Source organism: Takifugu flavidus, chromosome 6 (assembly GCF_003711565.1).
Source record: "Takifugu flavidus isolate HTHZ2018 chromosome 6, ASM371156v2, whole genome shotgun sequence".
Classification (NCBI taxonomy): Eukaryota; Metazoa; Chordata; class Actinopteri; order Tetraodontiformes; family Tetraodontidae; genus Takifugu; species Takifugu flavidus.
Window position 1 is genome coordinate 3,471,874 of NC_079525.1, and position 15,796 is coordinate 3,487,669.

The 15,796-nt window shown below is 46.8% G+C and overlaps 1 protein-coding gene and 1 long non-coding RNA gene across 8 annotated transcripts in view; one reads left to right on the forward strand and one right to left on the reverse strand.

The window, feature by feature from the left end:
- Window positions 1–399: 399 nt before the first annotated feature.
- gab1 (GRB2-associated binding protein 1) overlaps window positions 400–15,796 on the reverse strand; it is a 30,634-nt gene continuing 15,237 nt past the window's right edge. For 6 of the 7 annotated variants that reach the window (XM_057037035.1, XM_057037036.1, XM_057037041.1 and 3 more), the window contains 11 exons: window positions 11,195–11,323; window positions 10,904–11,069; window positions 9,064–9,277; window positions 7,748–8,421; window positions 6,693–6,787; window positions 6,298–6,598; window positions 5,217–5,309; window positions 4,320–4,413; window positions 3,739–3,862; window positions 2,193–2,321; window positions 400–2,119 (listed from right to left, as the gene is read on the reverse strand). In XM_057037035.1, the coding sequence (XP_056893015.1) occupies window positions 1,961–2,119; window positions 2,193–2,321; window positions 3,739–3,862; window positions 4,320–4,413; window positions 5,217–5,309; window positions 6,298–6,598; window positions 6,693–6,787; window positions 7,748–8,421; window positions 9,064–9,277; window positions 10,904–11,069; window positions 11,195–11,323 (2,178 nt within the window). In that variant the 3' untranslated portion in view covers window positions 400–1,960. The remainder of the gene's footprint in view (window positions 2,120–2,192; window positions 2,322–3,738; window positions 3,863–4,319; window positions 4,414–5,216; window positions 5,310–6,297; window positions 6,599–6,692; window positions 6,788–7,747; window positions 8,422–9,063; window positions 9,278–10,903; window positions 11,070–11,194; window positions 11,324–15,796) is intronic. The other variant, XM_057037042.1, reaches the window with a different exon arrangement.
- Window positions 12,058–15,008, forward strand: LOC130528081 (uncharacterized). The gene is made up of 2 exons (XR_008951208.1): window positions 12,058–12,331; window positions 13,039–15,008. It is a non-coding gene; the product is annotated as an uncharacterized LOC130528081 (long non-coding RNA).

Sequence of the window (15,796 nt, forward strand, 5' to 3'; positions counted from 1 at the left end):
TGTGACTTAAACTGAAGCAGCACTGCAGAGAACCTGACTGCAATGACGGGGAGGGGGGGGCAGGACCGAGGTAAGCTCGGGCAACAGCGCCGCCCAGTGGCCACCGGCCGCATAGCACAGGCGGGACCACAGTGACGTGATTTAAAGGTTAAAATTGAATTAAAATGAACCATGAAAGAGACACCTCAGGATTTAAATAGATTTAGCTTTTTTTTTAGTTGATTTGGATATTGTGTCCGATAGATCTCATAGTTTTAAACCACTTTTCTCCAAATAAATGAGTCCAGGTTTTGTATGCACATTTAAATAGTTTAATCACTTCCCTGAATCAGATGCTTGTCAGATCCTTAACCAAGACACAGCTTTCATTCACAAACATGTCAATCAAAGGGCCACGCGTGCACAAGAGGCTGGAATCTTTATTTAGTCCACTTTAAAATGTACAATTTCTGTTGAAATTCATTAAAAAAGATAAAGCATCATCAGCTTTGCAGACCATAACACAACCAGACTGCAGTAAATAAAAGGGTGGAGCAGAATCAAAATGACTTATTAGGCACACGTTTCTCCCGAATGATACATTTTAATCGAATTGACGGCTAAATATGTACAGCGATGATTTGACCGGATGGTGCGACGTGCTCAGGACTTCTGAGTGGACGTTAATAAAGCCCAGACGGACGTGAAGACCTGTGTGGTGCCGACCGTCGGGCAGCCGCTTCCAACAAAACTGCCAGTTGAGTTCAAAATAAATTAAAATTAGAGGAAGGAGACGCGGCGGATATCACTGGTGCTTGTGAAACTAAGCCTTTAACGAGATTTTCAGCAAAGTTCTCCCTTCTGAATAAAGAATAATGAGTTAAATGTGGACGCGAGGCCCACCTAATGAAATAAATCTGCAAAATAAATTAGAAATGGAGAGTTGTATTAGTATGCATCTATAAAGAGTACCTGATTTTCTCTCTAGCCAAAGTTTGATACCATTGCATAACTTATAGAAAAAAACCTGTCACGTTCTTTTAAAAACTCACAGTAATTCGTTCATTGATCACGAGTCCAGACGCCACCAAAGCCGGGCGCAGGATTCTACCCTGCAGAATCCACACCCCCGCGACTCAAACACTGGATATTCCATACAAATAAAAGGACACTTTTCCGGTTTATATACATAACACTTGTGTACAGTCTTTGCACTTCCATAATAACAGGTTGACGCATCTCCACCAACAAAGAAAATGGAAAAGAATCGAATTGTGTTCAGTGGATTAAACCATGAATGGATCCAAAGCTTTAGTGAAGCACTTGGTTAGACGTCAAAACGAACACGTTCAACTGCCGTTGTGTTTAAAAGGAGGAAGAAAAAAGGAATAAAAGTGGAATTCTGTCCTGCTGGGGTGTCAAAGGGAGGAGTTTGGAAGTTGAATCTAATCAGAAGTCAGTTTTAAGCTGCATCACTTCAATAATGAACCTAAAACGGACCTGTGACCAGTGACCAGGACTCCACCTGGTTCTGACTACTAGTGCTGCACTGACTCAGTGTCACCATCGTGTCAACAGTCCAAACCGACGTCAAACAGCATCAGAGTTTGAGCAAAAGTTGTGTCTGGGCCGCGTCGGGACTCCAGCTACTGAAAAACAAAGACAGTGGAACTAAGAGGCAGTGAAAGTTCTACCTTTGTGAGTCGAACCCTAAAGACGAGACCCGCCGATCTACCTGCTTCCATACTGCATACAGCTTATTCCTGGCTCGACCTCCTCCTACACGTGTACACGTAACGCCGTCCTGGCTGGAGCAGCAGCGTAAACTAAAGACGAATGAGTGGCTTTGTATCTCCACTGGCCCCTACGCATTATTAAACTCCACGACTGGGTCGTCCCACCAGACAGAGCTGGCGCATAAAGGCCCGGTGGGCTGGGGGGTGGGAGGTTGGAGGGTGGGCTGGGTTTCGCAACCTCAAGGTCACTTGGATCCTTTGGAAGGGTTGTCCGTCTCTGTGGACTGGCGGCCGTCGTTCCAGGCCTCCCTGGTGCTCTTGAGGGCTTGTGTCCGTTGCTGGTCCACGACCACGTAGTCCACGCGCTCGTCTGATGCCGCCATGCCAGTTCCGTTACTCTTCAACTGAGAGGCAAAACCTCGTTTTAGTTTTGGAGTGGGACACGTCATCGAACTGGACCCATGAATCAGCTCCTACCTTCCGAGGTGGGGTAGACTTGCCGGGGTCCAGGTCCAAATCGAGGTACTCCACCTGCTTGTCGCCCTTTGGCTTCACCATGGGACTACTGCCGCCGTCTGCCGTCATGGGTGCGCCGAGCTTCATGTTCTACGTCAGAGGAAGCTTTCGTTAAAGGGGGGGGGGCACTCAAGCAGTTGCCACAGCTGAGCCCTATAACAGAATAGCACTGCCACAACAGCCGCTTCTGAACTCGACGCCACAAATCTTTAAAGAAAACTATCAAACGTCAACGTTAGAGGGTGTGCGTGAAGACAATTTGTCCACAAAAAAACGCACATTTAAAATTGCAGCTCTGAGCCTAAAAACGCAGCCCTGAATTTCCTAATTTCAGAGCGAAATCATCCAGATGGCTTACATAACGCCGATGAAGGAGCCAGCTGCTCCCCGGTGTCATTACCTTCCTTCTCTGAGTGCTGGTTATGTTCTGATCTGGTATCTCCGACAGGAAATGACAGCTACAGAGCTGCAGGTCTGGTGTTGTGGCAGTGCTACGGGGGTTAACGTCTAACTACAGGCAGAGTGGAGGTATTAAAACTAGTATGATGGTAAAACTAGAAAACTGGTGGAAGAGTTCACCTCACATATAAATCCTAGCTACTAACAGTTTACAGCTGACATGTGTGGAGGGATACGAGCAGAGCGTAGAAGGATTATGCAAAAATGTTCCTGCACTTCTAACCTGACAACCCTGCTCACCTCGTCTACGGTGTTAAGTTCCTCCACCTCCCTCTTTATAGGGGTGATGGGGACTGTGCAGTAGAAGGACTCCTCTCTACACAGATTCGGAAAGAAGAGGTGGCGAAGGGAGGAAAAAAAGAAGGAAGAGCAGATGGTGAAGAACAGAAGGCTGGGAAAAGAAAATGCATGGAGCCAAAGTCTGGAGAAGCCAGAGAAGGAACTGGGGAGAAAGAAATAACATGAGTGACGAAAGAACTGGAGGGCAGCAGACGATATCAAAGCAAAGGTTAAGCTGTTACAGAAGGGGGAGGGGGCAAAGAAAAGGGCATCCAATACCCAAACTGTAAATGAAAGAATCCTGTTGACAGATGCTGTCTGCAGTTGGTCACTTGTCGGCCAATTCTGCGTGTTTTCTGCTGCCGAATTAAAGAAATAAAGCCAAATCTTCCCCCCCAAACAGGATCTTTACAGTTACAGGAAGGGTAGTCATTTGAGAGAAATCGGATGTTCTTTAAAGTAACCGAGCCCTGAAAAGAAGACGACAGAAGCGGCAGCGGGGTGAGAGGAAACCGCAAACAAAAGGGTCGAAGCGGCGAGGAGTCCGTCTGCGGCAGCCGTGAATACAGACTATTACGAAAGCCCCGCAGCTCAGCTCGCCGAACTCTGCCTCTAACAAACTGCAATATTTCTGGATCATCTGACGGCCCTCCACAGTCACGGCGCGACACTTGAAGCTAATCTCAAAACCACATCACACAAGCAGAATTTGGGCTGATTATCTGTGATTTGAAGCGTACAGATCATGAGATGGTTGAGTGTTACATACTGGTTCATCTGTGGACATATTAGAGACCATGGGTACATAATTCTCATCACAGTCCTCAGAGTCAGTGCTGGACGCTGTGCTATGCACTGACGGGGGTCTCATGGGCAATGGAAACCTAGAGAAACTGAGCAGCATTCACAATGTAAACACACCCACTTCTGGTGAGCACAGAACACAACACAGACATGTCAGACAACTATGAACCGCTGCAGCCAGAAGAGTCCCTGCAGCACTTAGCACAGAAATAGATGGTCCCAGCTGCACTGGAGCTGAGGCGGACTTCAAAACGCTGTTACTGGGTATCAAAGTGACTACAGTAATGCATGATGCGTTAGTCTCTACTTTTTTAGTTAACTGAACACTATATCTACGACTGAAGGGAATGTTCACACCACATAACCCCCCCAGCCCACCCTGCCTACAGCAGCTCCAGCCACATGGGGCTAAAGCGCCCTCATTTATCTTTAAAGACCTCGTGTGGGTGGACGAAGTCAAAGGTTTCTCGGGAACGTGGTGGCGGAAAAGTAGTGTGAACAGGCCCTGGTTTGATTGTTAAAGGTAGAATTAAGGTGGCGACTTACTCCCGGGCAAACGACCGCGTCACGGGTGAGCGGACTGGCGTGCATGGCTCCTCCCACTCTGGCAGTGGTTTAATCTCGAGTGGGGCGGGTCGTCCTGGAAGACGGAACGCACAGAGGTCAGTGTGCTGGAAAACACTCGGGTCACATGAAGGTACAGACCACAAGCAGGAGGTCCGGGCCCCACACAGATACCAGTGGTGTGTGTGTGTGTGTGTGTGTGTGTGGTTACAGTATAAACAGGTCAGTTTTATTTTATGTCCATATCACAATCTGGATATTGGTGTTTTTGACACTGTCATGAAGGATTTGGGGGGGAAATGATGTTTTAAAAACAAGAAGAGAAGGAGAATGAAAGCCGACCCGTGTGTGCTGTGGGTACATTATACAAATGTCAGGTTTTATGAGGACAGGAAGCATGTCCGTCTGCACACGTGCGGCGGAGTGGATCTAATCATTCGGGTCCCTTTCATTAGATTATATCACTCTTCAATTTCCTTCCAAAAACTCGGAGCCTTTTGTGTGCGGCTGCAGCAGGACACAAACAATGAAGGACGTGTCGCGGAATGCATGTGTGCTATTGAGAGAGTGGTGCTGGAAGTCCACGCTGGAGTTCTACCGAGTTCTTCCTCAAGTCGTGTTGTGCCAAGTAAAAATCCAACACGCATAAAGTTCAGCTGGGGACCATTAAACTACATAATTAGCAGCTCTGACAGCAGGTTCTGAACATGTAGCGTGCCTGGTTCTGCTTTTCAAACAGTAGACTTTACAAGGCCGGACAAAGAAACGAAATCCCACAATGCACCAGTGAAAAAACAGGCACAGACTAAAGATGCGTTTGAAAAGGTCAAAGAACAGAGTGTTCAGAGTCACAAAGGCGGGTCGCCGTGGAGTACCTACCCTTACGTCGTCCCCTCTGGAATTCACCTACGGTTTGAGAGTCAGTTCGCTCTAAACCCACACCTTTAGCTCTTATTATTTTTGGACTCTGACCTGATTGACGAAAGAAAACTTTATTATGAAGATTTGGGGGAGATCACAGATTAAGAGCGAGTTAAGCGGGTGTCTTTCCATGCAAAACACAAGACGAGACGCTTCTGACAACTGCACCCGCGCTGACAGTTATGGAAGGATTATTGTCATGGCAACAACAGACCCACACCGCCCAGCATGCACCTCCCTCCATGCACCGCGACTGCCCACACAAGGACTGACAACACGGCCATGCATGCACGCCAAGCCGAGGACGAGCGGCGGCGAATTGGCTGCCGCCTTTTCTTGCCATTAGCACACTGAGAACATTTATTTTTAAACGTTCAAGATGCTGAATAATTGTTCAGAGGAAAAAAACAAAGACAGCAGGTTAAAGAAATCACAGAATATCGTATAATCACATCAAGCACTAGAAAGTCGGAGGGGACGCTCCCCCACCGCTGTTAATACGTATGAATATCAGAGGGCTGTCAGACATTTTCCTCTTTCCTTTCATTAAAACTCCCCTTGCTATTAGGTCTCTGCTCAAAAGCACCATTCACATGTGCCGAACAAAAGGGATGGAAGAGACCTCTCCAGGCTTGGGTCGACTAACCCTCTCCAAAACTCTCTGCAGGGCCCCAAAAGTACTTTGGACAAGGAGCTTAGTGTCTTTGGTATGAGAGGATGCAGCCACCTGGCCTAGTTCATAGGTCTCTGAGGAATATTCTGCTGTTTAATCCACGATACGAACTGAGTACAGCAGCCAGAGACGACATGTGAGAGCAGACTAGAAATGAAAGAGCGAAGCATAATGAAAATAAATGCTGACATAAAAGCCTCAATTGATGCTAGTTATGGTATTATGTGATGATGAGCGAGCACGTTGAACAGGTTGTTAGATGAAGTACGGTTAATGAACCACACGCAAACTGAAGGTGAACGACGCGACGCTTCCACGGGCTGTTACACGCGTCTGCACGTGCATGCACGCCGTTTCTCCACTCACCTTTACGGTCAGGTTTCAGATTTCTGTCCACGGGAGGAGGCTGACAGTCACTGAGGATTGGCCTGCGAGGGGGAGTCTTGGGGCTGGAGCGGAAGCCCATGTGAGCAGGTGGGGGGACCTGCTTACCCAAAGAGGAGAACTCCATAGTGCTCGGGGTCATGGGAACGTAATTGGCTTCGTGCACCGGCTCCGACAAACTGCCCGAGTGATGATGGGAGGGGGAATTGGCGCTCATGGGTACGTAGTTCTGCTCTAGCTCTTCTGTGGACTGTCCACTCAATGGCATCATTCCTTTGGCTTTCTAAATGGAGGGAAATCAGTAGCTGTGAGTTTGAGTTACCAAGAACAAAGCAGTGACTGCAGTAAAATATATTATTGATGGAGGCATCACTCACAAAGTAGCTGCTGAAGTTTTCGCTGAACTCAAACGAGCAGCTTTTGTCAGACGGGAATGATCTGGGAATGTCATAACAATCCTGGGATCCGAAATCTGCAAAAATCAATCAAATGTACAGGTAATTGCACAACATAAAGCCTAGAAAATAGATTTTTTTTTTTTTTTTAAACTAATGAGCTCATTGGTTCATTATCTTCTATAAATATATTGTTATTGTCATCTTGCTGCCATGATGCCGCCCCACGTGCTGCAGAAACCACAGCTGTTCTAGAGAAAAACATGTCTCCAACAGGTCTCCACTGAACACAAATACAGCAGCATTAGCAGTTTACGCTTGTGATCCAACAGTGTATTTACAGACATATTGAAGTGCTCAATTTCACCACAAGGGGGAGCAGCGGATGAGGAATACGGTGGATGTACCGTCAATCCTGTTTTATTTTTATCTTTTAGTACAAAAGGATGGTGTGGATTGACTACAGACTAGTGCTACGAAGGCATAATTTTGTTGTTAGATGCACTTTATTTTTACCACTCTGTTACTATTAAAAGAAAAATCCATTTTCTGTCCAGTAAATCTTATTAGTGTGCAGTTTGAGTCAAGTCTTTAACACGATGGAAGGTGTCATAATCTATAGCAAATGCAATCATGCCTTATTAAAATAAAGTTATTTTGAAACCAAATGTTTGCTTTGTTTGAAAGCACCAGATTAGCAACCTTATAGTGAATGCATTAAGATGATAAGAGTGCATTTCACTTAAAACTAAAAATGAGTACATTCGCTAGCACTATCACACTGACAGCGTCCTTCAGTAAAGTAATAAGCACGGTCTTGTGTACATTATTCTCTGGTTGACGCACGATTGGTGAGAACTCACTCTCCCCTGTGCATCCATTGCAAGTTCTTGGTCGTCATGTACAAACTTTGCTCAAGAAAAAGGTTTCACGCCAACCTTATGGACTTACGTATGCATATATATATATACACACACACACACACGCACATTATACATATTTCAGACTGGGCTTTAACTCAAGACACTGACACAAACCTTTGCGGAGGCGCGAACAGTCCACAGTGCCGATGGTGTTGCTGCGCAGCGCCTTATTTCCAGCACTCGTAGGCACACAGTAGTTCCCGTCCGTCTCCGATGCCGAGCGGGGCACACAATAGGTGTCTGTAGGTGAGCGCTCAGCAGGAGGGGGCGGGAGTCCCGAGGAGGAACTTAGTAAAGGCTTGGGAGGTCGAGGAGGAGGTACTACATCGCCAACTTCTGAAGCTCCCGTTGATGATGACAACGTTCGGGGCACCTGGTAGGTGCTGTTTGCACCGGGGGTGGGTGGGATATCGTAACTGAGGGAAAGGTTGCGCATCTGGGACTCCATCGAGGGCTTCCGCGAGGGCGTGTTAAAGACATAGAGCTCGGAGTCAACGCTGTCCTGATTGGCCGGGGGCGAGGAGGCGGACTTTGGGAGCAGCACCGTGTCCTGGGAGTAGCTGCGGGGGAGGTGGTAAAGGCCGCTGTCAGTGGAGAGCGACGCGCCGCGTGACGGAGGCGAGTCATAGATGGATGAGGCAGAGGCAGGGGCTGCGTGCTGCGGGAAGAAGCCGTTGTGTGAAGTGTGTTTGGCTGAGGAGGTGGAGGAGGTGGGCGTGCGATGAGAGGGGAGGTTATCATTCAGATCCGTCTCTGAAGAGGTAGACTTGGAACAGTCGGCATGGGCTCTGAGAAGACAGCAGAGAACTTAATAAACCTGCTGGGAGTTAGCATTAGCATTCGCTGCATTTCTAAGGTTAAAAAAGTTTAAAAAAAGTTTAAACAGCAACGTATTTCCGCTAGTGTTGCCTTCGTACACAAAGACGACGATAATTTATCAATTATGGTGGGTATTAATTATGTCAGGTGTGAGAGGGATATTAGTAAAGTCACATTTAATCACTTTTGCATCGCAATCGTGATTGAAAGGGTCAAATAATGCCAAACCCAGACTGGGAACTGTTCATATAAACCACTTAAATGTCAGAGTGTTTGTGTTTGTGAGTGTGTCTCTGTCACTAAAAACATGCGCATCACTCCACACAGGCAGGCGGTTCCAGCTGGCTGGAAGGCCACTCACAGACTAGTCTGGGGAGAAAGAGGCTTGCTCTCACACTCCTCCAGGAGCAAATACTCCTGCTCTCCCTCCAGTGAAGAGTGAAGCTGCTCTGAGCTGCACGCCACGCGGACGATAAGAGGAAAAGGGCGGCAGCACAAATGAAATGTACAGATAAATAACTGAATTATCTGGGAAAATGTGCAAATACAAGCTTATGTTACACGACGGGACTCCTGAAGATGGAGATGTCTTCGCATCCATTAGACCTCACCTGTTTGGTTCGGGCTTCTTGCTCTCACAGTTGACGAGCCACAGGTAATCCTGGGGCTCCTCCGAACTGGACTGGGAGTCCAGGTGTCGCACGCTGACCGGCTGGTACGGAGGGGGCACGCTAGACAACACTGCCGCCGGCCCGCCGATATTCCCAAGCGCCGAGTGTGGGGGGGTGTCGACCACCGCTGAGTGGTGAGCAGCTTTTGATGCTTCTGAGGGAGAGAGGGGAAAAAAAGAAGGGTGGGATGACCTTCTCTCAAGACAGCTTGTGTGTCACTGTTTACCGGACCATGTGTGCCTCAAAACACCAAAAGGTCAAATGTGATTCACTGGGCACTAAAACTGAACTGGGATCAGCTCTGCGGGAACCAGGAGGGTAAGATCGGAGGCGGAAGAGGGCCAAAAAACATGCTTTCAATTTTAGGTTGGTGTTTGTGTTTTTAAGCTGCGTTTTATTCTGATCTGCCATCATCATCATCCAGTGTCCTTCACTCCACCCCCTCCTCCTTTATTCCCACTGGTTTATTGTCATCTTAAGTGCTGATTCACGGAGGCAGAAGGAAACCCCCCCCTCAAAGCACACCTTTGCCTCCGATACTACCCGTGTTCCCTGGGACTCCTGTTTCCTCCGCTAATATCGGCCTAACCGCAAAGCACTCTAGCGTGGCCAGATAAGATAGAAGAGTGGGAGTTGGATACGCACGCGAGATAAGTGCACGTAAGCACAAAAAGCAGAGCCAAGGACATTCCTTTGTATAAAAAATCGGTGTACTGTAGAATATAAACTAAAATATCTCGTCTTTCCATCTAGTTTCAGTCATGAGTGGGTTTGCGGCTTAATAGTACGTCAGAGTTTCAATTATTCTCACGAGGAGGCGTCTTGGGTGTTATAGTCAGAGCTGCCTTATGAGACCAGTCATGTAACGGTGGCAGACACGAAGCTGCAGTGTGGACGGAGCAACCTTGGAGCATCTTTGGTGGTTTACTGGCCAGGCCTGAGAAGTGGAGTCTTATAAGAACGCTCTTAATGGTGTGAAATGTTGGGCTCTTATTGCATTTTGTGGAAAATTACACAAGATACAGCTAGGGACAGAAACGGGGACAGAAATGAAAAACAGGCAAGAGAGAAGAAAGAATGAAGGCAGATAAGGAGGAAAGCACAAAAGAGGGGCAGTGAGAGCAACATGCACACAATGCTTTGATTATCCAGCACTGGGAACGAGGGTAATGTGAGCCTCGACACATGGATCAACACATGGATCATTAGACCTTGAAAAGTGGGCTGTATACGAGCCTGGTGCTAACAGCTAGTTCACTGGGGGGGTGAACAACAGAAACACAGATGCAGTGTCAAAAGAGCACAGTGGACGCACAAAACGGCTAATGAATAAAGTGTACAGTCATCAGCCTTTGAGATATTTCCCTGTTATTAGCGCTGAACCAAGATAACATTTATTCATTCTAATGGAAATGTTTTGACATAAACCAACACAGCCAACCAAGCCAATTATTATGGCATATTAGGTTAACCGTTAGCCAAATAAAACCTGAGTTTATTAAACTCTAACACCATAAAACCAACATTTAAATTAAAGTTTGTGGGAAGCTTTGTCCTTCACCTCCCAGCAGCAGCTGTCCTGAGGCCAAATGAATATAATCATGTATTTTTGCTGCTTTAGAGAAGCTACACTGGCCCACTGTTTTTCTGGGCAGAACTCTCGACGCGGCACGTGACTGAAGGCTATGAATAAGCTTTATGTGTGCATTTAAATATGAAACATTGGGTTTTCATTAACAGGATGAGCAGGAGACGTGCGCCGACTGCCGATGATTCCTACCGTCATCGGTGGGGTTGAAGCCGCAGATGTCACAGATGCAGCGGACCCACTTGTTCATCTCTTCTTCTGAGTCGGCTACAAGGTAGAAGACGCGGTCGATGGTCTTAATGTCGAATATGTAGCTGTGCTCCAAGTCCTTCTTGCTGAACGACAGCCCGGCATCCACCTGGAGGGGCAACAAAGATGGCGTCGTATCACATGGACCCAGAAGGTAGAGATCATCGAGCGTTTGCTCTTATTCACAAGTCTCGTTGATAAAAGCTAAACTGTACTTAAATTCTGAGGTCATACCTGCTCACACAAGTTGAGATCAATCACGCGGATCGGCTTCTTGGCATTGTCATTTTTGTAGTACTCCAACACGTCCGGGTCGCCCGTCAGACGGCCGCTGCGAAGAACAAACCACCGCTTCTTCCATGCCTGTGAGGTCAGCACAAAAAGGAGGCCAAAGGTTATTTTGTGTGTTCTGACGATGAGCGCTCCATTCGCCGGCGACCGCAGCCCGGCGAGCTCCTTCGCTTTCCCGGTTGAGCCAGTGTGTTGGAGCGTAGCCCTCGCCTCTGTGCGCATCCACCAGCTGCCCTCGCTGGAGATTATTCACAGCCGGAGGGAAGAGGCCTGTGACCAGAAATATGTGTCTCGCGTAACCAGACCAAAGTCACATAGTTTCGTCTGGCACGCAGATTGTGCCAAACAGCTAATTCTGTGCAGGGAGAGTGTAATTTTACAATGAAGTGTGGAAAGAAAGCTGTTCTGTAAGTAAAAATACACACATTTATTGACAAAACAGCAACCGCCAACCAACCCAGCAGTAATTAAGTGTTTAGTGTGAACACAGTGTGGAAAAAAAAACACTTGTGGAGATCAGAAACATTTGACTTGGTGCCATTTCCTGATTTCCGTCTCCACCTGAAGAAAACACATCGGCGACTGCAACTTTATTTACACGCAGCCGTGACTCATTTAAACACAGGCTAGGAAAGGTCGTGAACTCTAAATTACGCTGAGGCGTAGTTAGCCTTAATGCTTTGGAGCAGGAGCTGGTAAAACATTTCCTGATTTAGAAAATTTAGATCATCCCAAGATGGGGGAAACCAACACCACTACTATAACAACAATAATAGTTTCAGGGTCAAAAATATTATGAGAGCTAGTAGGTAAATAAGCAGGGGATATTGGACAAATCAGGATGAATAGCAAAAAACATTTTTTCCCTGTATGATTAGGATCAGATGATTAATGCTGGGGGATCGTTTTTCCTCAACTCTTTGCTGTTTTTCCATCTACAGAGTGTCCTTTGTTCGTGGGCCAAGTCCTGGACGGAGACAGCATGAGCCTCGACATGGAGAGCCTCCACAAACAGTACGGAAGAAGAAGGAGAAGAAGAAGAAAGCCTGCCTGCACTTCACACCACGAGCCCATCAACAGGTCACATCAACCCAGACGTGCAACACTGAAATCATACTTTTACAAACAGAAAACACAAGGCTGTTCACGTCCCACACTGAAATACTGCCCAGTTCTCACGCTGGAGTACGAAACGGCTGCGTCTTATATAACCAAACACACACACACACACAGACACACACACAGAAGGACGATGCTTAAATGTTTTAAATCGCCATCTTAAATTCGGCCGTAAAGACGATCCTGAGGTGTCCGTGTCCTGACGGTTGGACAAAGACGGAGGGCGTGGAGAGGAAACCTCCCTCTCTGGCACATGAAAAGCAGACCCGGGTCAAGTTACCCTTTGGGGAACAGAAGGACCACGAGTTTGGGTTACAGCGAGCCCGGGTGTGCCTGGCACCACAGTTCTGACGACAAACTGAAGGGAGACAAGAGGGCCGTCCTTCAAAAATGACTTTCTCACATCTGAAAATTGGTCAGATGAGTGAAACAAATATCTAATAACTGCCAGAATATCAAGCTCCAAGCATCACAACTACTTACCTTTATACCTATTTGGTAAGATTGTTATCTCACAAGTGTAGATAAAAATGCAATTCCCTGAATTTGTTATATCACTCACACACGCACACATGGGCGCACACGCACGTGCAAACACACAAGAAAAGATAACAGCAAGAATCCGTGTCTCTTAAATCCAAATTTAAAATAGCGTCTTTCCTCTGCAGTCACTCGGAGACCTGTGACCTGCCTGTATCTAGACTGGTTCCCAGTGGCCTTGCGCTGAGAAGGACGCTCCAAGAAGACACCAGACAGCATTATGACAGCTCTTGTGTCTCAACGATGACAGATCGCCCTCTCCACGCGCGTCTAAAAGGACGATGTTGTCAGGACTTGAACTTCTGGTCACTGTCTGCTTCTGGTTCTATTCTTAAGCTGATTGAGTGACCTCTGATTTGTGTTGACAAGTGGCTGCGATGGCGTTTATCAATGACCACGGATGACGGCAAAGCTCAGCGTCCTTCAGCAGATGAACTCGCCTCTAAACTTGTGCGAATTTGTCTCACAAATGATGCTTGTTATGTTAGCGCAGAGAATAGACGTTCCCCGAGTGTAAATCAGCGGGAACATCAACATGACAGGACCTTAACCACAGCAGAAGACTCGGGATCGACAGGGCGGTTACATCACATGCATGTTCATCATTACATACCTCTTGTCAAGACTCACACAGAACCTGATGAGACATTTAATCCGGCTCCCGCATGACATATTCCACAACTCAGTGTAGATTTGAGCTAACGTGCGTAATGGTTTCACCGTGGATGTGCCGTACCCTCCCTCTACAGTTTCCCTTTATAGCAATAACAGGTTTTAAACCAGTCATGTCACCATTCAGAGCACCAGGTTTGCTGGTAAGATTCTAATGCCTCAGATTGGGACAGCACAGGACGATGATGGAAGAGGATGGGGAGGGCTCCCCTAGTGTAGCAGCTGTCCTCGCCACCCCCTTTCTATAACCCTCCCTCGCCCTAACCATGTGTTTTCTGATAGGACGAAGACACTATCCACTTGCCCACCCAGATCCTGCAGCCTTTTAAGGGTCAGACAGAGAGGGCAAAGAGGGTCTGACTGAGATGATGAAAGGAGAAGGGACAGGGGGGAGGGCTGGAGGAGGGGATGCCAACCGAGTTGAGTCACGCTGCCATCAGAGGCCTCCTGACCCAACATCACTGGAGCATGACAGAGACAAATGTGCTGAAGAGAAGCGGCCATAAAAGAACAGACTCACAGACAACTTCAGTGTCAAGAGATCCTCCAGAATGACTGGAACTGTTCTATCAGTCGGACAGATAATGATCCTAAATAAAAAAGAGCATTAATCACTGTTAGACATCATCTGAAATCACAATTCCCCAATTAAATCCATGCTTAACGGCTGGCTCGTTCCGCACCGTCAGTCATTCAAATTAATTTTGACTGGTCAAAACGATGCTGCAGGCCGTCTGGGACAACGCTGTTGACAACAAAAGTGAACAAGAAAACAACAGATTTGAGAAAAGTAGAAAAATGAAACACTGCTGTGCGTGTGGGTGGCCAATAAACTCAATTGGCGATCAATCAGAGGATCCTAAGCTGCTCTTTTTAGATTATAGCTTCACTGAATACAGTAGCAACATGGAGGCTTTAATAGTTTCTGTATCTGCCATTTGTTAAAAGGGTTTCTCTGAGGGCAGAGGTCCCCAGCAATGCTGTAAATAAATAATGTCAATATGTTATATATGAGCTGCAACAGGTGCAGAGCAAAGTGTGACGTCTGTGGAGAGCATAATGACGTCCGTGCTGCGGCTCATTTTCACCTGCTACACGGGGTTTGTCACTGTTGTGTGCCAGCTGTGGTCTTGACTCATATTTTTATGGAGCGGTTTGAACGTGGCAATATGAGCGACCCTGCAGTGTCAGAAGACTTGTGGTCAGTGGAGCTGCGAGACTTTACGTGACCATTGCCGCAGTTGTGTTGCCAACAGATCTAATGTTATTATATCACAAAATTCCAGAATGGATTCAAAAGTTATTTAGTTGTATGACAATAGATAAAAGAACCCTGGATCCAACTCTTACAGGAACTACATCTCATATTAATCTTTGTAACTGTACCATGAAATAAAGGTGGAATTATTGGTAGTAGTTGCTGTAACAGTGGCAATAATTGTACAATCTTGTCAAAAAAGTATGAAGTATATGAATGAGTTAGCAGCAGCCTGCACTGCTCTGCTGACCCTAATGTGTTAGCATTAGCTTAGCATACATTCAGGCTGCATAGATAGCACTAAACAGCCTGAGAGTGGCTGTTCCATCTGTCCCGGCTGAGTGGGCTCTGGGTAAATGACCTGCACCCCAGCTGCACTGACTCATCCTGACTACCACAGATTCTCTGTTGTTCAACAACAACACAAGGGATAAAAAGGTGGAGGCACACGGTGCACGATGAGCATGGACAAGGGAGAAAGGTCACCACGGGTCACAACAAGAGAATTACGCATGTTCACATTTAAAATGACTGACTTTCTATATATATTTTCAAGAAATAGACGCAATATTTGGTCGGCTGTAATGTAAATCTCGGTTCTTTCACTAATAACGTGAACTGAAAATATTTTATGTTTAAGGCCAAGTTCATATTGCTGCAAACCGTTATTGAACTCTTTTTTAAAGCAAAATCCATGCCTGAAGTTCACATCTTTCTAAACACCAAAGTTCAGATGTTGACGCTTCAAACGGGAATGCCAACGTGCAGCCTTGACGCGTTCGCCGGAGCAGGAGCGAAGTGCGGGCTTTTCCGTGATGCTGCATTGACCCAAACGAAGCAAAAAAAAAAGAAAAACCCACGCAAAACCACGGCGCTTCTCTCACTATCAGGGTTGCAGGACTACGCCAAACAAAGGCTTTTCTAAGAGAGGAGTGTCAGAGCGTCAGAGGTTCTGG